We start from the raw sequence: 19,864 nt of genomic DNA, 5'->3' as shown, positions 1-19,864 counted from the left end.
CCATTTTGAAGCAATTGGCAAATTACAATCATCGCACACATAGATGGAGTTGGGCAGATTCATCGGATACACTCTAATTCCCTTCATCAGCACGTCCATATCCATCTCCATTTGCTCCATAACAGGACCACGTTGGATGCCTAGAAACATATCACTAATTGTCTCGAACGCCATCAACAAATCCATTTCAATTTCCGCTCACATGAGTAGGCCGGTTTTGAGTTCCACAGTCAAGCGCAAGTCAATCATCGTAATAATTTTGGCAAGTGATGTCTGAGTAGTAGCTGTTAGATTGAAACGCCAAATTAGGCAGAAAAGTCCCAACTTACTCATCTAGTTTTGTCCCGAAGTGTCACAGTTCCTTTTTTCAGAGTTTGACAGTTTATGTCGTCTCTTCTCTCATCCACTCTAGATAGTTCCTAAGGGCGGCAGGAGGTGAAGGTCGGTTCCAAGCACAAACTTCTTCATCTCTGGCGAGCAGCTTATAATGAGGTCCTCCAAACAAGCGGCTCTTGAACATTCCAGCTTCACGGCCATACCTATCACGAGCATAGTTTAAACAAAAAGCTGATGTCAAGCAACTGTGCTGCAAAACACTAGAGACAGATTCCAGCAACCACCACAAAATGCATCGATGAATATCCATCTTACTTTCTAATTCGTTTTTCTATGAAGGCCTCCGAAATCGTATTTATACGTTTTCAAAAAATCCAACATCTCCCCAATGAGAAGCCACCCCATGCCTCTTGGAGGCATGGCAGCTCCATTAGGAAGCCTCCGCGATACATACAACCACTTGTTGAAGCTCCTCCATGCAGAGAAACCATGGCCGGAGCTCATGAAGCTACTATAAGCAGAAGCTTAACTGAACAAGAATCCAACACTAAGGAAACAAAAAGGAAGCATGGTGAAGGAAAGAAACGTCGATCACAAGTTTTTGTACCGAAAGAATGATGTTCAAGGGCAAGGTCTGGCCGTGGCGATGGAGAAGGGCAACAGTTTTTGTACGTTAGGCCTAGCTTTCGCAGCGTGTCTCACTTCATCCTACTAGCACGAAACCTTAGGATATTACCCTACAGGCAACATTAAAGACCACTACCTTCGATCATACCGCTCCTTTTAAGTGCCTTGCACAATTCCCATAATTAGGAAACCCAAAAACGAACGCTTAGGCCTTTGCCTTTGGCAGGCCAAAAATATACTGAAATTATATTTCATATTCCGAATTAGTAGGGTGTGTTCCGTTCATGTATCGTTTGCCTAGTGCGTTGCCTTGCCCTTTGACGCTCGCTCGCCTTCGCCCTCGCCCATTCCTTTCCGTGTTGTGTGGCAGCAGGAGCCCCAATCCTTTCCAAGTCCAACAACTCCACCGTTGTTGTTGTTGTTCCTCGTCCTCGTCCTCAGTCCAAGTCCAAGTGCAGGCGAAGGCGAAGGCGGAGGATGAACAGGAGCCACCCAATGTTGGTTTCGATGGAATGGTGGGCAATGCTGCCGCCAAGATGCGACTTGACGCATGGCTTGCATCTCAGTTGCTGCACGTCAGTAGGGCCCGCGTGCAAAGCAGCATTCGCTCAGGTCTAGCTCACGTGAATGGGCAGGCAGTGAACAAGGTTCTCTTTGTTCCCTTCCTTTGCTTACTTGAGATGCCATTGGGCGAACATGAAATTTGCCACAGTATATCTGAAGCATTTAAAAATGTGCACCATACGGGGTAACAAAAATCACTAGCAATACAAAAGAGCGGTTGGGATACAAGGCATTGAAGAAATTCCACGAGAGGCTGAAAACGATTGAGCAGAAGGATAGATATTCAAGGATAACTTGCTCGCCACATTTCAAGGGGATGTTAAGGGAACTCCTCGTGCGACTAGGAAAGAGCCTTTCTAGGATGCACACGCTTTAGTGCTGCAACCTGTAAAATTTTTGGGACGTCTACTCTAGTAGATTGAGGACCTTTTTTACTCATTTATTGCTGTACACTTTTAGTGGACATTGTCTTCGTTTTGCATTGTTTAAATGAGGCTGAATGATAATTTCCGGCCGCCCATTAAGGAGAGATTTCATTAAGAGTCATCTTCAATAGAAGAGATTAGGATTCATCGTCATCCTTGTTGGTTTATTATTAAATTAGGGTGAATGGTTATTTACAGCTGTCCATTGAGGAATCTCTTTAAGAGTCATCTTCAATATGACATCCTTGTCTCGGATAACTAGAAGATCCTTGTTAGTTTGTTATTAAGTTAGGCTCAATGATTATGTACAGTGGTCCATTGAGGAGAGATCTCACTAAGATTCATGTTCAATAGAAGATCCTCGTCTTGGATGGCCGTCAAAAGGATGTGTTATGGTGACTTTACAAAGAATAAAATAGAGTCTGCACTTGGAGGTGGCAGACTACTCTTGGATATGTACTGGCATCTCTTCTTCACAGTGAGTGGGCATTGAGCAAAAGGATAGCAGTTCCATGCAAAAACCAGGAATCCCATTGGTTAAATTTGCGTTCTATCTTATCATGCTGCTCATTCACATCCACCACACACTCTTTGTTGTGTAGTTGTGAGAGACTAGCTTAAGAATTGTGCAAACAAATACAGAATTGTGGGGGCTCTTCTCCTTTGGAGGCCGCATCTAGTGCAATATCTCCTACTTCTACACTACATGTATTCTACAGATTTTGTTGTCATTGCAGGAGATACTTGCCCAGCTCATATTTATTGCTTGAGAAAGTTTGCCTTGTTATCAGAGGCACTTTACAGGCTGTTCAAGATTCTGCTACCTCAAAAAAAGGATGATGTTAATTCCTTACTGTTTGAGCATGCATATTTTCTCCAAGCTAGGAATTTGCTAAATCCAATAGCATGACATTCAGCCCAAATTATTGCCAAGCACGTGTGTGCTGTTCAGGACCACACATTTTTCGTTCAATGGCACATCTTTAGGTGAATAATTTAAGATCTGTCCACATATTATACAGGGTGCTTTTACGGATGCTGTATGATCATCCAGATAGCCCATGGATTTAGGTATAAAATTAAGATTGCACGAACAATCCATGTGATATGGACAACCTTGCTTTTACTACACCCAAATTGACAAGATTTATCATCTGCATCTTTTGGAACAAAAATTCAAGAGATTCTGAAGTTTTAACTTGAAAATAGTGTCTTAATTGTTATTAGAGGCACTTTACAGGCTGTTCGACATTCTCCTCCCTTAAAAAAAGGAAGATACTGTTTGAGCATGCACCTTTTCTCCAAGCTAGGAAATTGCTAAATCCAATAGCATGACATTCAGCCCAATTGCCAAGCAAGTGTGTGCTGTTCTAGACTTCACATTTTGCGTTCAAGGGCAATTCTGCACACATATTTAGGTGAATAATTTTAGATCTGTCCACATATTACACAGGGCGCTTTTGCGGATAATGTACAGTCATCCAGATAGCCCGTGAATTTAGGATGAATCCACCTTAGATCCCCAAGATGATTTGGAGATGTTAGACATGCTTGTCGAGACTATGATTGTATACCAATTTATTATCTAAGAATATCACATCGAATTTCCCTAAAGAATCTTGATAGAGACCATTCATCATTTGTTAGAAAGTACATTCATCATTTGTTGGAAAGTAGTAAGAGCATTTGTGAGCCCAAAAAGGTAACACAAGAAACTCGTAATGGCCATAGTGTGAATGGTATTTGTCTTGAAGACACCTTTCTCAGCTACGTGCATTTGGTTATCAATCTTTGTAAAATAGGCCCTGCAATCTTTCTATCAGATTGTCTGCTCTAGGAAAGGGGATGTCTATTCTTTATTTCAACTTTGTTCAGTTTTTATAATTTAGACATTCTCTATCTTTCATCCTTCTTGTGCTTCAAGAGCATAGGTGAGCTCTCTAAGGAGATTTACTCTTATGAATTTATCCCATCCTGAGTTGTTCTGGCAGTTGTTGAGACAGATCATCTTCTTCTAGTTGACTCATTCTAAAAGGTGCAATACTTACGGGTTTCCTCCAAGCGTTAGAGCCTGAGTCTCCGGCTCGTCAAACAAAAAATACTACAGGTTGTGGTCATGTTATTTAATCCAATGATCTATGGACTGACTATGGAGAAGACCATGAGCTAACTTAGCTGGGAAAACATCTGATTCTGACTTAATGTTCGCTAAAGCTTGTGTCTCTGTTATATCTAATCTAATTGAATCAAACTTACAATTAGCATTAGATGACAAAGTGGTAAAACACAATGGAACACTTTTATTCAATTGAGTTTAGAAAAGTCTTGGGTGGGACGTCATCACCGACCCTGTTTGGCCTCTACATCGATGAGCTTGAGACTTTCATGGGGGCGTTCGGAGGGATTGGTTGCTCACTTGGCAGGATCATCATCAGGATTCTTCTTTATGCAGATGACGTGGCACTCTTGTCGTCCACACCCGAGGGGCTCCAGTGACACCTGGATGCACTGCAGGCTTTTTGTTTATCCCATGATTTGGAGGTCAACCTTGGCAAGACCAAGGTCATGATCTTTAACACCTCTCGAGCAAACATGCAACGGAAGCAAGTTACTTTTACTTTCGGTGGGTCACCAATTGAGATCGTATCCTCATACAGTTACTTAGGGGTCATCTTCTCCGGCCCGATCTTCACGATGAGACCAGTGATGCAGGCCAGACTGAGCAAGGGATACGCCTCACTGGCTCGGCTAGAGAGACAATGCTTTCACTCCCACTTCCAGGACCCTTGGACCAAGGTTCTTCTCTTCGACTCCTTGGTCCGACCAGCCGGTATGTATGGCAGCCCTTGTTGGGGGCCTGACATGTTAGAGATAGAGTGGACATGGGTGGAGTGCCTGCAGATCCTCTTGCTCTCACGGATGATCCGGGGGAAACCTTATGTACCACATCACATTATTCAGGCCAAGTTTGGTGCTTCTCCACTCCAGCTAGATGCAGCCTTTCAGACCATCACATATGTACACCGGGTTAGATCATATGGGGACTGCACATCAGGGAGACAGAGGTTGCCATGGTTGGCTCTTGATTCCTCCATGAGGTTGGCAACAGAGGGAGACGAGTGATGCTGGTATGCACGAACTCACAGATGGTTTGTGAGACTAGGGTTCCACATCGATAGGATACCTCCTGTTCAGTACAGTTTAGATGCCCCTCCGGTACTCCCACCCACCATCCCGATCGGGCCACACACCAACCAGGTCATTCGAGAGGATCTTCTGCAGCTACACACCTTTAGGACCTGGTTGGAGCCGAGGGAGCTCCGAGTGAAGCCGAGTTTCTACAGAGCTTACTGTCTTCGTATTTCGGAGGAGGGATTCATCACACCATCAGGGTACACTAAGCTTCATATGCCTCACTCACTACGGATCTCCATCGGACAGTTTCGGGTATCATCACACCGCCTCCGCATAGAGAGTAGCAGAGCAGAGGGGATTCCTAGGGAGCATCGCTTATGCATATTGTGCGATTGTCAAGAGGTTGAGTTGGAGGAGCATTTTATTTTCATACCTGCAGGTTTTCCTAGAGTGTGGCTGCGTTGTGGCCACTCGCCCCCCAGGCGACGGTGCTTCTTGGCTGCGGGTTGCACACTAGGAATCTTGAGTGGCTCCGGCTAATGGACGCTAACCCAGAGGGGCTACGTCCGCCACGGGATTCTTGGTTTTTTGCTCTGTTTTTCATAGAGTTTTGGTTAGAGGACAATGACCTAGAGGTCCTCCGCAGGTTTCATGGCTTCACTGGTTGACACTTCCTCTAGCGGTTCTTCCTCTCCTTTTCACACCAGGAGTCATCCTTGCAGGGCTGGTACAAGCAGTTGACTTGCCAAGCTGGCTATAGGTGTGGGGACCTACCCCCCTCCCTTCAATAGGTGCTCTTTTTGGCGGGTTTCACATAGGGGTATGCATCTGGCGGATTTGGAAAGAAGCAACTCGAATGAGGCGGGGTCCTCGAGTGTCTTCATAGTCCATCTGTTCCTACCTTGCCTTATGGGCACTTTTTGGGTTGGAGTTGCACTTCTCTGGTTTCGGTGCTTCTTCGGATTCCTGCTCTTCTGGTTCCTAAAGGACCCCGACTAAAGAGCAGAGTGGTGATGTGTAGGCCCGTCACAGGTTGACTCTTGTGGTGATGTGTAGGCCTGTCACAGGTTGAGTCTTGTGGGCTACTGGTCTCTGGGTTTTCTGAGATGGAGCCAGTATCTCCTCGTGGGACTCAGGGTGCTGTGTTTTTTGTTTTCTGCTTATGCTACAATCGGGTGTTAGCCCTTAAGGCTTGTATTCAGTTTCTTGGGTGGGTTAGGACCACGTAGCTCCTTGCATGCAGTGGAGCCTTGTAAATATTTTCTTGATAATATAATTAGCCCTACCTTTTCGCGCAAAAAAAGGAAGATAAGATAGGTAATTTTAGGTGTGGTATACATATAGCCACATACATGAAATGGATTCTGATTACTTACAAAAGCAATTTAGGTGTACAACACAAATATTTCACTGGCATCTTGGCTTTAGATGATGGGGAGGGATGTCAATAAAGCAGAACACGTAGGAAAATGGTTCACAAAATTTTCTGAAGCTTCTAGATGCTATCAAGATAAATTCCTTGGAATTGCAGAGCTCTTTGTGTGCTCAAGGAAGAGGCTATGATGTTTTAAGTCAATCTTCTGTGTGCATTATTTGACGTTTATCATCTGCCATTTTTATGAAATTGCTGCATTGTTTCCTTGTAAGTTTGAGGCCTTCCAAACATAGTTTTTCAAGAAGGCGAGTTTCTAAATGCTATAGAATCTCTTTATGGTTTGTATTGATGCCAGGATGAAAATACACATGGACATTTGTCTGAACAGTTCAAATGCCGAACTGTCAAGAGGTCATATGTCAGCCTTACATGTGGACTTCCTTTGCCTAAAGTAGGCTGTGTGGATGCTGCGATTGCCCGTGATGTCCACAACCGTACCCGTATGGCTGTTGTTCAGAATCCAACTGGTAATAGAAAGGCTCGCACTGCTCTAAGTAGGTGATGGCCTCCTCCCTCCCCTCCTCCAATCCATCTCTGGAATCTTACTCTCTCTCTTATATGCACGCACAAACATCACATCCATATGCATATTCACAAAAGAATGCATGGTGGAGGAGCTGCAATCAGACTATTTTTCTTGTGCCCCTTTTTCTGTGTTCCCCTGTCAAGAGTCTGTTTAAAATTTGAGAAATATAGTTGTTTATTCTTACTTCAAATGTTTACATCATTATGGTGATTAGAACTTTACAATTTCAATATCTGTTTCCTCTGAGTATTCTTGTCATTATTGAAGATGATTGATTTAGAGGTTTGCAGTTTGTTTTCTGAGTGATTTATAAGTTATTCTGTTTCATAGTAAAGCAAAAACAAGAGGCAATAACCCCCAAAATAGCAAAATCTCAAGTTGGCATTCACACACAAGACAAACTACTTTAAAATCACTGTGTTATTGGATGCTGTGAATATTGCTATTCATGTACAAATGATATCTGGACTCTGAAGCTAAAGGGGGTTGAGGAAAGCTTTTAGGTCACCTCTGGTGAAGAAGCGAGCAAAACTTCAAGTTCAAATGCCACAAAAATAAGTTAGGGCAAACTATGGAAGCTTAGGAGTTTTTTTTTTTTTCGGAGAAAAGGTACGACTGATTATATTACTTGAAAGAAATCCAAGAGGTTACATGAGGGCTGGCCTACCGGCCAGCCAGGGGTACTATTCCGAAAAACAAGACTAGTACAAGCCTCTCATGGCTGAAGCATAGGAGTGTGGGTGAACAACCACATTGGCAGCGTAAAATGCCACCGTAGACCGCCGCATGGGGCAGCCATGAAGAAGAGATCCTGGTGATCTCAATCTCGAAGAAAACGGCTCCGCTTCTCTCAACCTGCTCTGGTGTCACCTTGGATGTGGTCCCACTGCCCTTTGAGCGAGTGAACAATCTCGCTCCAGACGTCTGCAAGGATCCGCGCCACAGAGGGATACTTCCCTCCAAGGACCTAAGAGCAGCGTGCCCGCCAAATGTGCCAACCAACAATGCTGCCAATAATCTCCCAGATCGAGTGGCGGGATTGCGAGCCTGCGTCAGTCTCCACAAGCTGGATCGGAATACCTGCTACCCTTCCCCAGGTGCCATGGGTGATGAGGTAGATGGGGTCAAGGGGCACCAACAAAAAGCTTCCCAAGTAATCACCCCTAGCTCGGGAGTAACCCTCACCAGGATACTAAAAGTGCCGCACCAGACCTGAGAGCAGCGTGCCCGCCAAATGTGCCAACCAACAATGCTGCCAATAATCTCCCAGATCGAGTGGCGGGATTGCAAGCCTGCGTCAGTCTCCACAAGCTGGATCGGAATACCTGCTACCCTTCCCCAGGTGCCATGGGTGATGAGGTAGACGGGGTCAAGGGGCTCATACTCGTAACCTATGTGCCTGCCCTCCGTTGTGCTACACCAACAAAAAGCTTCCCAAGTAATCACCCCTAGCTCGGGAGTAACCCTCGCCAGGATACTAAAAGTGCCGCACCAGACCTCCTGAGCTCTAGAACAGCCCCAAAGGCAATGCTTTGGGGTCTCAACGGTGTGACTCAGGCAAATCTGATAGTCCCCATCATGGCTCATTTGGAGGAGCCAGCTGCCCACTGGAAGCCCGCCATGAGCGATAAGCCACAGAAAGAATGAGATGCGGCGGGGTCGCCAGCTAGCCCAAAGTGTGCGCTAGAACGTGCGAAGAAAGATGAGGGAGATGCCCTGTGCATACCTTCTCTGAGCCCTAGTGGGAGCTCGCTCCTGTAATCTCCCAAGCGCCCTCTTGTCGATTGCGGCACTGTAAGCGAAGAAAGGAATGGCTCCCTGAGCCTCCTCAGTAGGAGGCCATCTCCACTCTCCTGGGTCCCAGTTGAGAGCCGCTAAGGCTTGGCCCTCCCATAACCACAGCCCCCAAGATTGAATCTGCTCCAGCTCAATCATAGGATCCACGTGCCACTCCTTCCCGTGAAGGCCCACCACCCTAACCCGCTACCAGGGGCGGGAAGGTGACTCTGTAGTAGTAGTGTCCCATAAGAGATGGCCATCCTCTCGGAAGGTGAAAAGAGTCACTAAAGAATCTGCTAGCAGACTTGCTACCAAAAGTGAGACTCCCATAGGTGAGAACTGTCCAAGCCAATGCTCGTCTCCAAGGTGAAGCTCACTTTGTCTGGGGGGGTGCAGCTAATCTGTTGGGATGGCATCCTCGATCTCTGCTCTCCTGATCTTAGTCCCCCTGGTCCCACCTACCACTGTGGCGAGAGTTGTTGAATCCATCTGCCTAAAGATATCCCGCCAAGAGCGCAAGGAGGGTGCTAGACCGGCTGCCCAGGTGGACCAAGGGATGTGCGAGTGCTCTCCTAATTGACGGCCCTCCCCATCTCGAACCAGACTGTTCGAGATGAGGGGCGGCTTGTCCATCACCCCCTGCTGGGTGGAACCTGCGTGAGACTTCGGCGTAGCTGGTGCCAGACTGACAGAAGACTCCGAAGAAAGGAGGAACAGGGCTGAAGTGAAGGAGCCGTCCTGAAAATCTAGCGGAGGGAGGGCAACCACTCGCCTCCTTTGCTCGACGTATAGGTGCTGAGGCCCTCTTGCAGGAGGACCTTCCAAGTCTATCCCCTCGGTGTGAGGCCTCGTACAACTAGCTTGCCCAAGGCTCTGCAGCTTTGGATCAATGATGCCCATACCTCCAGTGATCTGGGGTTGAATGATGGTTCTCCAAGCAACACGAGCTCTGGTGTCATTCGTGTTGTCGTTCCCTGCCCTGAGAAAGTTGCGGACCAACCGCCGTAATTGCACCACACAAGATCTCGAGAAGCACCAACAAGAGGCCACATACCATGCTGTGGCCAATAGGACCCGATTCACCACCAAGGCACGCCCTGCCAGAGAAAGCTTGGCACTACTCCAGAATGCAAGCTTCTTGCGGATGGAGTGGAGGATCGGGATGAACTGCTGAGCAGGGGTGATGTCGAGGCCCACCTAAAAACCGAGGTACCTGAATGTCTGACCCTTGGGAATCCATCTGTAGCCAAGGTGGATCTCCCACTGAGAAGGAGCCCCGGGGTTTGTGAGAAAACCCATTGACTTATGCCAGTTGATTTTCGCACTTGTGGCTTTCTCGAAATCCATTCTGTCATAGGCTTTCTCGAAATCCACTCTGTCGTAGTGCCCTCTAGAAATGACCAATCCACCCTGTCGTGCTTTCTCGAAATCGAGAAGGACCGCGAGATGCTGCTCACTAAGCTGAGCCCACTCTGTCGCCTCTAAGAAGGTGAAGACATTGTCTAGGATGTTCTATCCTGGACAAAGCATGTTTGCGTGTCGTGGATGAGGTCCAGGAGAAGAGGCCGCACTTTAGCACTGAAGTTTAGGGCTCTTTAAGGCTACTACATGACCCTCTTGTTGTAACACAGCTCCAATACTATCCCCGCAGGCATCACACTCAACCACAAGAGATCCGGAATGACCAATATCAGTGAGGTGAGCGCTCCTTGGGAAGGTCGAAAGTTTCTTTGTCTCTATCCCCCCATTCGAATACTGCATCCTTTTTAGTGAGATCATGTAAAGGGGCTGCTAATGCTGCAAATTGTTGGATGAACCTATGATAGTGCAAGGAAAGCCTTGTGATAGACCGCAGCTTTGGCCAATCCTTTATGGCTTGGATCTTAGCAGAATCCTTCTATACTCCATATCTAGAAATAATATGCCTAAGATTATGGATCTCCTCCAAGAAGAATTCACTCTTCTTGCCATTGGCATAAAGTTGACGATTATGCAGCTCTTGGAAGACATATGGCAAGATTCTCCATTGCTCTTCTTCTGACTTCAAAAAGACTATGATGTCATCGAAGAAAGTACTTGTGAAGTGCCTATAAGGGCGAAAAATACGATCCACCATCCTATTGAAAGTATGCATTTGTCAAACCAAAAGGCATTACCAAATACCAAAACGTAGTTCTAAATGCAGTCTTGTGCACGTCTTCTAGTTGATTCTCGCTTTTAAGGTCTATCTTGCTAAAAAAAGTAGCTCCTCCCAACTTATCCAACACATCATCTATGCGTGGAATGGGGAAGTGGTTGCTGATGGTCATCTTATTCAAGGCACGGTAATCCACACACATCCGAATGGAGTCGTCTTTCTTCTGAACCAGTAGCACATGAGAACAAAAAGGGGAAGAACGTTGCCTTATCAACTCCTTGGACAACAAATCCTGTACTTCTGTGATGATCTCCTCTCTCTATATGGCACTCACCCTGTAAAGTGGTCTATTTGGGGGCTCACTGCTTAGCAACAAATTTATGGCATGGTCCTCAGGCCTCTCTGGGGGTAGTTCTCCTGGCAAGGCTCTGAAAAGCAATCTTTAAATCCTTCAAGAAACTGATTTTCTGGTTTTCAGCAACATTAGACTCAGCATGCAAGTCTACTCGCCTATTTCTAACAAGTACCATGTATGCAGAAATGACATACTTAATTATTTTGCATTACTCTGCCAACAACATTGTTTGATACAATGGGAATAATTTCCCCTTTGTTCTTTGTTACAATCTGTGGTGCCTTGCCTTTATATACTAAATCCAGAGTCCTCTCTGGAATTGACAGCTTAACCTCCCTACGATGAAACCAGAGCATCCCGAGGACCACATCATGATGCTTGAGTGGTGAGATAATAAAAATGCTTTTGAACCACAAACCCTTGAATATGAATACTAAGTGTGCCAATCAAAAGGGTTATTGGAACATGGTCACCCGGAACATATTGTCAGCATCAAGGGCTCTACCAAGCTTCTGTGTCTTGATTCCCAGTCAGAGGGCCAAATCTTCTGAGATGAAATTATGTGTCTCCCTTGGGTCAAACAAAATAAGTGTGGTCTTTTCCCCATGCCAAGCATAATTCTTTTTAATCCAGATTAGCCACCCTAACCAAGACATCTGGAATTTCTCCTGCTGTGGGTTTAGGTGGTTCTTGTGGATTCTTTTGCTCCTTTTCCTTGAGCCCGAATGCCTCTCAGGGCATTGGCCAGCCACATGCCCCTCTGTCTGCATCGGAAACTCTTTCCTTCCTTCTGGAAGACTGCAATCTGCTCAAGGGAGAACTTGGCTTTACCTTTATACCCTTTGGATTCCTGGTTTCCCCTTGACTCTTGAAGCTGAAATCCCTTTTTCTCAGCTGGGGAAATCCTTCTTTTCGAACATGGAAGCATCATGTTTCTTCTTTTGTACTGTCCCTGCTTTGCAAGGAGGTCAAAATGGAAGGATCCTGCATGTGTATAAGGTCGGCCACCGTGGCTAAATGCATAATGCCTTGTATTCCTTTGATGTAATGGGTATTTACAATGGCCTAAAATTTGGGAGTAAGTCTAGTTGAGTCGTCTTGGACACCTTCGAACAGAACAATCTGCAAGTGTGCATCCCAAAATTTATGATTGTAATCCTTGACTAACTCTCCACTTCCATGTGCAAGCTCTCCTAGGAAAGGAGAACATGATCTCTGAATTGCTTTGGCAGGAATTGCTTATAAAAAGCCTTTTTAAAACCTTTCCAGTGCTATGGAGCTGATCCATCAGTGGTCTGTCCTTCCCACCAAGCACTGGTTGTACCTGTAAGGTTCAGACCGACCATCTGCAACTTAGATGAAGGAAATTTTTTGAACCAAAGGCTGCATTAAACTGTTTGATGAACTGCATAGTCTTTTCTGCTTGGCCATAGTGGCCATTATAAGGAATGTATTTAAGAGATTTTCTCCCTTCGTTGAATTCTCGTGGCTCAATTGCCTAGGCTAGGGTGAAGTTCCTCTTAGATGATCTCTTCCTTGTAGAGGACCTGGAGGAGAAGGATGAAGATGTAACTTGAAACTGGAGGAGGGAGAGGTGCTTGGGGGCCTATGATGTCATCTGGACCTCTTCCTCCTGGTATGAATCCTTCTCCTGTGAAGATCTCTGCCCCACTTTTCTACATCTACCTTAGCCGGGGAATATGGGCATCATAGGATGGGCCTTGCATGTTCACAAGGCAGAATAGATGCTGGATTCGCGGATCCTTCTTGTATTCTTTCAGTTATTGCGTCCTGGCCTTTACAATCTTCTCCAGATCATCTTGCATACGTTGTTGCATAGGCTGGAATTCAACTGTACTTTTATGTTATTCTTTTTCCTTGTCCTTGGAAAGAGGCATCCTGTCGTGACTATGGCTGACTCACAACAGGGAAATGGCAGTAGGTACACCTAATAGAATTCTGCTTAGAGATGTGTTGTTTACAAGCTGTATTTGCCTGATATCTGTCCGCAGCTCTTCACCATGCACAATAAAAGCATTACTTGAGCATCCATTGCTTAGTTCTTCCAAACGCTTAAGTACAATCTTATAGCAGAAACGGCTCCAGGGGTTGACGTGGTTCGGAAGTACGTCTCATCCACTTATCGTATGCAACCTGTCTACTGAATTTACTACTGCTGTTGTGTCCATACACCCAAATGGAATAGACGCGAAGCACACAGCCTGAAATAGAGAACTGTCGAGAAATATGTGGGACATACAAATTTGAGCAAACACATAATTTATTGACCAAGATACTCTCCCTGCTACTCGGACTTTCAAAACTGAAGCCAGCTGCTCTTACAGCCTGGTGGCTCGACTTCTTATCACATATAATCCTTAATGGTTGGAATCTTTCTTGGACTTCCATACTCATGGGATGTAGTAAATTCATAACTTCGGAATTCCCAATATGACAGAAACAGCTTTCAACTCCATTCGACACTCTGCATTTCCTATGCCCACGAAATTTTGGCCTCCTTCACAGTGCAGACACCCATACAACAGGCGCATCTGCTCCGTACACATCTTGCAAGGTCCTGGGATGCAGACAACTCATTCCTAGGCCACCAGATCTGCACTGTACTGGTTCCACCTGCCAAGTGTCCATTCCACATAGTTGCACTCCACCATGAAGGCTGTGCCAGGTACTTCTCCAATGGCAGCAAATGTGCTGGCAATGTGCCAGCCCTAAGATGTCCAAGTCCACCTCCCTCACACTCTCATCATATAGGGGCTTACAGATGGGGCGGTGACTTTCCCAAGAGCGCTTACAACCATCAGACTTCTCATGGAGAACTCTGAGAAGATACACAGACCCAGGCATGCGAGACTTGCCCCAAGCTCCCAATCCCTCAGCTCACCACACTAAGACTCCATTAACTAGCAGGTGCTCAATTAAATAAGAGCTGCCAGCTCAATGGTGGTGTCACCGAGCATTCAAAGTCTCACCCTTTGATCAATGCAATACCTTCCGCGTACCTGCAATTCCGTTTGCTACCAACTCGCACTGATCATGATGATTTCATGTTTGCAATGCCTTTGCAGTGAGCTTGTGGACTTGATTTCATGCACGCAAATGGCAATTCCTAGAGTGGAATTTTGACTTACAAGTTTTCCACCAATTTTGGTCTGGACCGTGTTTGGAATTGCCTACACACTCGTGCTCTTACTACTTAATCTCGACCTGGTGCAACTCTCAATTTCACATGGGAAAGAGGGCTGCTGCCTTGGAAAATGATGTGGCTATGATCCACAAGCTGAGGGATCGTCTTAGTATTACTTTGATGATTTGGTGACGTAGGTCAAAATCTCATGCGTGGATTTGTGACTTGGGCTGGACTGACTTCATCTTGCTGAGTGGGGATTTTGGCTAGGGGGATGTTGCTGTCAAATGGACAATCAATTTTGATGAGATTTGGACCGTGAAACAACAGCTTCATGTATCAACTCCCACAAATAGATTATATATCATTGTCATGTACCTATTGTTAAACACATGGAGTAGGACTGCTCTGCCTTCACAACTTTTGCTCTGTTGATGTTGACTTGATGTATAGCTACCTCGATTTGTTCTTGCACCATGGGTCCCACAACTTGAAGCTATGTCTGCCAGTGACTTGCTCATGAAGCAAGATCAAGAACATTATTGTGTAGAGGTCTGCCTTCTCCTTCACTTTCCAATCAGTTGACTCAAGAGGAGGCAACAACTTTGAGAGTGTGTTGGTTGAGAGTGAGAAGATGTGTCGTAGCACCATAGTGGAGAAGCAAACCTTGACAGGAATTTCGCCAGTAGATAGAGCCGAATCCAATGTCAATTTCCCATTTGTACCAACCAAGGCAACCAAGCCCTGTGATTCCAAGTCCCCTCAATTGTCTGGGAACACTTCCATGACCTTCTCCACACGTCGGAATGTGGTCCCCAACAGTGATGCTTGTAAAGCTTTCAATACCAATTTCATCTTCTCCGTGCTCAAGTAACCAACATAATACTCTCCCTTAATCAGGTTTCATGAGTTATTCACCACTCTTTCCATGTCCTCCTTTCTCATATCCCTTTGCAGCTCCGCAAATAAAGTAAATGGGTCCCCAACTCGACCGAGGGTGAGGAGGTGACGAAACTCGACAAGACATACGAAAGCATCCTTGGATTGTCTCTTGCCATTCCTATAGCCTCTTGCAGCCCTTTCGTGAGCTTCACATCTCCATCCTCCCAAGCAATGGTTCTACTCAAACGCCTCAGAAATAATGTGACCACTTCACTACAATCATCGATGGAGAGAGGCATCATAGGAATATATATGCTTCGAGCTTCACCTGATGATGTGTTCTGCAGGCTAGCTGTGGGTGCTGCAGTGATCACCACAAATGTATCCCCACCACGGTGGTCATGCATCCAACGTACAAACTCGGACATCCTCCGTTGAAACCATGACACATTCTCACCTCTTGCAGCAAGCGACTTGTTGGCTTCATTGAAAAACCATGAGAGAATTATAAGCTTCCCCTCTGGGATGCTCAACCCCTGCCGAATAAAAGACACCACATCTCCAAACGTCAGTTTCTCCTTGAGCCCGGGGTAGGAGGTATCTAACACTGCAAGAAGCTTGGTGTAGGAGCTGATGAATCCCTTCTGCTCCATGTGTGCCTTCTTTCCCATGTCAAGCATTATCGACCCATACAATGCATTCAAGGCTAGCAATTGTGGATATCCTAGGCCAGCCTCTTGAAGAAGTGTGAGGCCATCATCACTTGCCTCCAAACAGCGATACATCCTGTAATTAAATGCACTTGTATTCTGGATCATATCTTTAAATTCTCTCATGGTTTTTCGATGAAGCCAACAAGTCGCTTGCTGCAAGAGGTGAGAATGTGTCATGGTTTCAACGGATGATGTCCGAGTTTGTACGTTGGATGCATGACCACCATGGTGGGGATACATTTGTGGTGATCACTGCAGCAACCACACGATTCTCCGTGGCTAGCCTGCAGAACACAGCATCAGGTAAAGCTCGAAGCATATATATTCCTATGATGCCTCTCTTCATGGATGATTGCTGAAGTGGTCACATTATTTCTGAGGCGTTTGAGTAGAACCATTGCTCGGGAGGATGGAGATGTGAAGCCCACGAAAGGGCTGCAAGAGGCTATAGGAATGGCAAGAGGCAATTCAAGGATGCTTTCGTATGTCTTGTCGAGTTTCGTCACCTCCTCACCCTCGGTCGAGCTGGGGACCCATTTACTTTATTTGCGGAGCTGCAAAGGGATATGAGAAAGGAGGACATGGAAAGAGTGGTGAATAACTCATGGAACCTGATTAAGGGAGAGTATTATGTTGGTTACTTGAGCACGGAGAAGATGAAATTGGTATTGAAAGCTTTACAAGCATCACTGTTGGGGACCACAGTTCGACGTGTGGAGAAGGTTATGGAAGTGTTCCCAGACAATTGGGGGGACTTGGAATCACAGGGCTTGGTTGCCTTGGTTGGTACAAATGGGAAATTAACATTGGATTCGGCTCTATCTACTGGCGAAATTCGTGTCAAGGTTCGCTTCTCCACTATGGTGCCAACACACTCTCAAAGTTGTTGCCTCCTCTTGAGTCAAGTGATTGGAAAGTGAAGGAGAAGGCAGACCTCTACACTAATGTTCTTGATCTTGCTTCATGAGCAAGTCACTGGCAGACATAGCTTCAAGTTGCGGGATGTACTCCCAGGGGACTGGTTTATACCTGTGGGGTTGGAGACCCTTGAGTTTCTGATTCCTTATTGTGATTCACCTTGGAAGGTGCACCAGGCTGGTCAGCTGAAGGGGAGGGAAGCATTTGAGCATTTGATGCAGAAGAATGCAGAATATTGGGCCTTCATTGCACCGCATAACTGGGGCGTTGATTTATGGTTGAAGCTGGTTTGTGCACACTCTGGAAAGGAGATGCTCCTTGTGGTTGAGAGCAAGTGTTGTGGCTCTCCCCAAAAGCTGCCGGTGGTCTCATATGAGGGTCCAAACAGCCTGCTTGAGAAAGCGGAACGTGATTTGAAGGTTATTGTTGACATGTCTCAACAGTCTCCTGACAAAGAAAGCAAGAAGAGGAAGAAGGGAGGCATGTTCATACTTGATCAAGTGGTGTTCTTGTACATGTCTGACCAAGATATTACAAGGGCTCTTTCAGAGCACAAAGCACGTTGTGCTAGTGGGGTATTGTGTCTAACTCCTTTTTAAGTGGGTTCTACAAAGCATTTGAAGTTCAAGTGTGTTTGTTAGCTAATCCTAACAGGTTTGAATTTGGGTTGTAGGAGGTGGGATGGAAACTTATGTTTGTGTGTGTGTGTGTGTGTGAGAGAGAGAAGGTTATTCCTCCTGCTCAAGCTATTGCAGGTTCTTTTCAGCCTCAAGCCACACATCCACTGATGCAGGAGGCTTTTGATCCCGAAATTCAAACTTCCAGATTATCTGGAAAAAGCCCACAAAGGTCCTAATTTAATACTTTTAATAATGGAGATATTTTACCTTTACAAGCTTTCTTGTCTCAACAGAATCTTTAGGTGGAGGATTTGGTCTTTATGTCCTCTGCTCCAGTATCTTAGCTTTTCTTGTATTTGGCATATGTCTTTCCTGTTCTTCTTGTGCAGGATGACCACAATAATTTGTGGGTTTTCACCTCCTCTAGAGGTTTCCCACTTGGTAATAAAAGTTTTGAGAGAGAGAGAGAGAGAGAGAGAGAGAGAGAGAGAGAGAGGTTTTTAGGAAGTGATGACCATTGTCTTGGTTGTGTATGCTCTTTTTTTTTTCCTCCCAAACCATAATGCTGATAATTTTATTAGAGCACATCTTAGGATTTGGGATCATGTCTTTCGGAATAAGCTTTATATCGAATATTTGATCAATTGGAAAGTTTGCTTGAAGATGAAAATGTATCTTGAATCTATTATTCAGGAACATCCTTATGTATGCTTGGTTAAGGTCCATTGTAGTCATTGGCAGCTAAATTTCTCTGGTCAGGGATGGATGTAATTATGGAGGAGTCACCCATTCTCCATAACACCGATTAGTCCACGCTATTCTAGCTAAGGTAGCCTAGCTAAAAGGTGTGGATGATAAAAGCTGTGGCATGACAGTATCGATTATCCTTTGAATCTAATCATCTCCATGCTCCTTGTTCAGCCTAGAGGCTATGATCTCTCTCTCTCTCCTCCCCAATTTGATTTCCTTCATTACAAAGATTTTGTGTCCTCCCCAATTTGATTGCCTTCATTACAAAGATTCATATTAGGTTAGCAAAAGGCCTTGTTTTAGGATGTGTATGCATTCTTTGATGGCTCGCATCACCAGTTGGTTTTTATCAATGTATCCACAACTCCATCTCCTCAAATCAAACAAGACTTCGTGGGCCTCTAGGACTATGTGGGACCCACCCATGGTGCCACAAGCTATCCCACAACAGATTACTTAAAACACATAGCTATCCTAGCAGCCCCGAACAATGATGTGGACAGCATCAACATGCTTGCGATGGAGTGAATGCGTGGAGAAATCTAACACTACTTAAGAGCAGACTCACTCCAGGAACAAGATGGAAGCTCAGAAACAATACTCACTCCATTGAGTTCTTAAACTCATTGCCCCTTGGAGGTGGTTTCCCCCCGCCATCATTTGAAACTAAAGGTTGGGACACCCATACTGCTTCTCCGAAACCTTAGTCCTTCTACCGGTCTATGCAATGGAACAAGATTGATTTGCAAAGTGCTTTACCAATGTGTAACAAAAGCTAAAATCTTGACATGCACACAAAGCTCAAACATGCTTATACCCCGAATAACTTTGGATTCGACATCCACACAATTTCCCTTCATTGTGCATCACAGACAATTCCCCATAAAGCTCACTTTTGCAGTGACGATCAATAAATCAATGACGTGAATATAGGGGTGTACTTTGAGACCTCAAAGAAAGGTATAGACTTTATGGATAACAATGGATGTGAACAGATAAGGAAAGGAGAGATTTACGGACTACTTGGTGATGGGTTATGTCCAAATTTGTTGCAAGTGCCCCACACAGAAAATCCAGCTCTCAAATACCTATCAAGAAAGTGAGATTTGGACAACTGCCATAGGAAGCGAAAATTTGGCCCTAGTGCTCATTCCACACGTGAAACCATCAATTCCACATGTGAAATTGTCAGTTTCTATAAACGCGAACCCTCGAGACCACTTTCTAGATACTAAGAACTACCATGGATTTATATCAAGAATTTCTACTTTTCCAAATTCACCTTGTACTTTTCCCAAACACAACGAGCACACTGCCAATGCACTCTTACATATCCTCACTCAACCAAAAAATCTATTCAGATCATTGCCATGTCTCCGAGACCATGCACTCGCATGTCCTCCGTGGACCCAAACCTCTCAACTTTCCTTCCTATCAATCCACTCACATCCCAAGAAGAATTTGCACAACTATCAATCATCCCATAGTCTTCCCCGTCTTCTCTTGCACAAGAGCAA

General features: G+C 45.3%; 1 protein-coding gene across 1 annotated transcript; it reads left to right on the top strand.

Annotated features, from left to right (window-relative positions):
- The first annotated feature begins 1,247 nt into the window (after positions 1 to 1,247).
- Positions 1,248 to 7,024, top strand: LOC147900319 (uncharacterized). The gene is made up of 2 exons (XM_087376618.1): positions 1,248 to 1,610; positions 6,818 to 7,024. Exons 1-2 carry the CDS (start codon positions 1,248 to 1,250, stop codon positions 7,022 to 7,024), a joined length of 570 nt encoding a protein of 189 aa, XP_087232744.1.
- The last annotated feature ends 12,840 nt before the right edge of the window (positions 7,025 to 19,864 follow it).

Source organism: Dipteris shenzhenensis, chromosome 7, assembly GCF_047967505.1.
Source record: "Dipteris shenzhenensis isolate YYH24624 ecotype China chromosome 7, Dip_SZ_1.0, whole genome shotgun sequence".
NCBI lineage: Eukaryota > Viridiplantae > Streptophyta > Polypodiopsida > Gleicheniales > Dipteridaceae > Dipteris > Dipteris shenzhenensis.
Note: the sequence above shows the minus strand (reverse complement) of the source record. Positions and strands in the feature narration are given on the sequence as shown.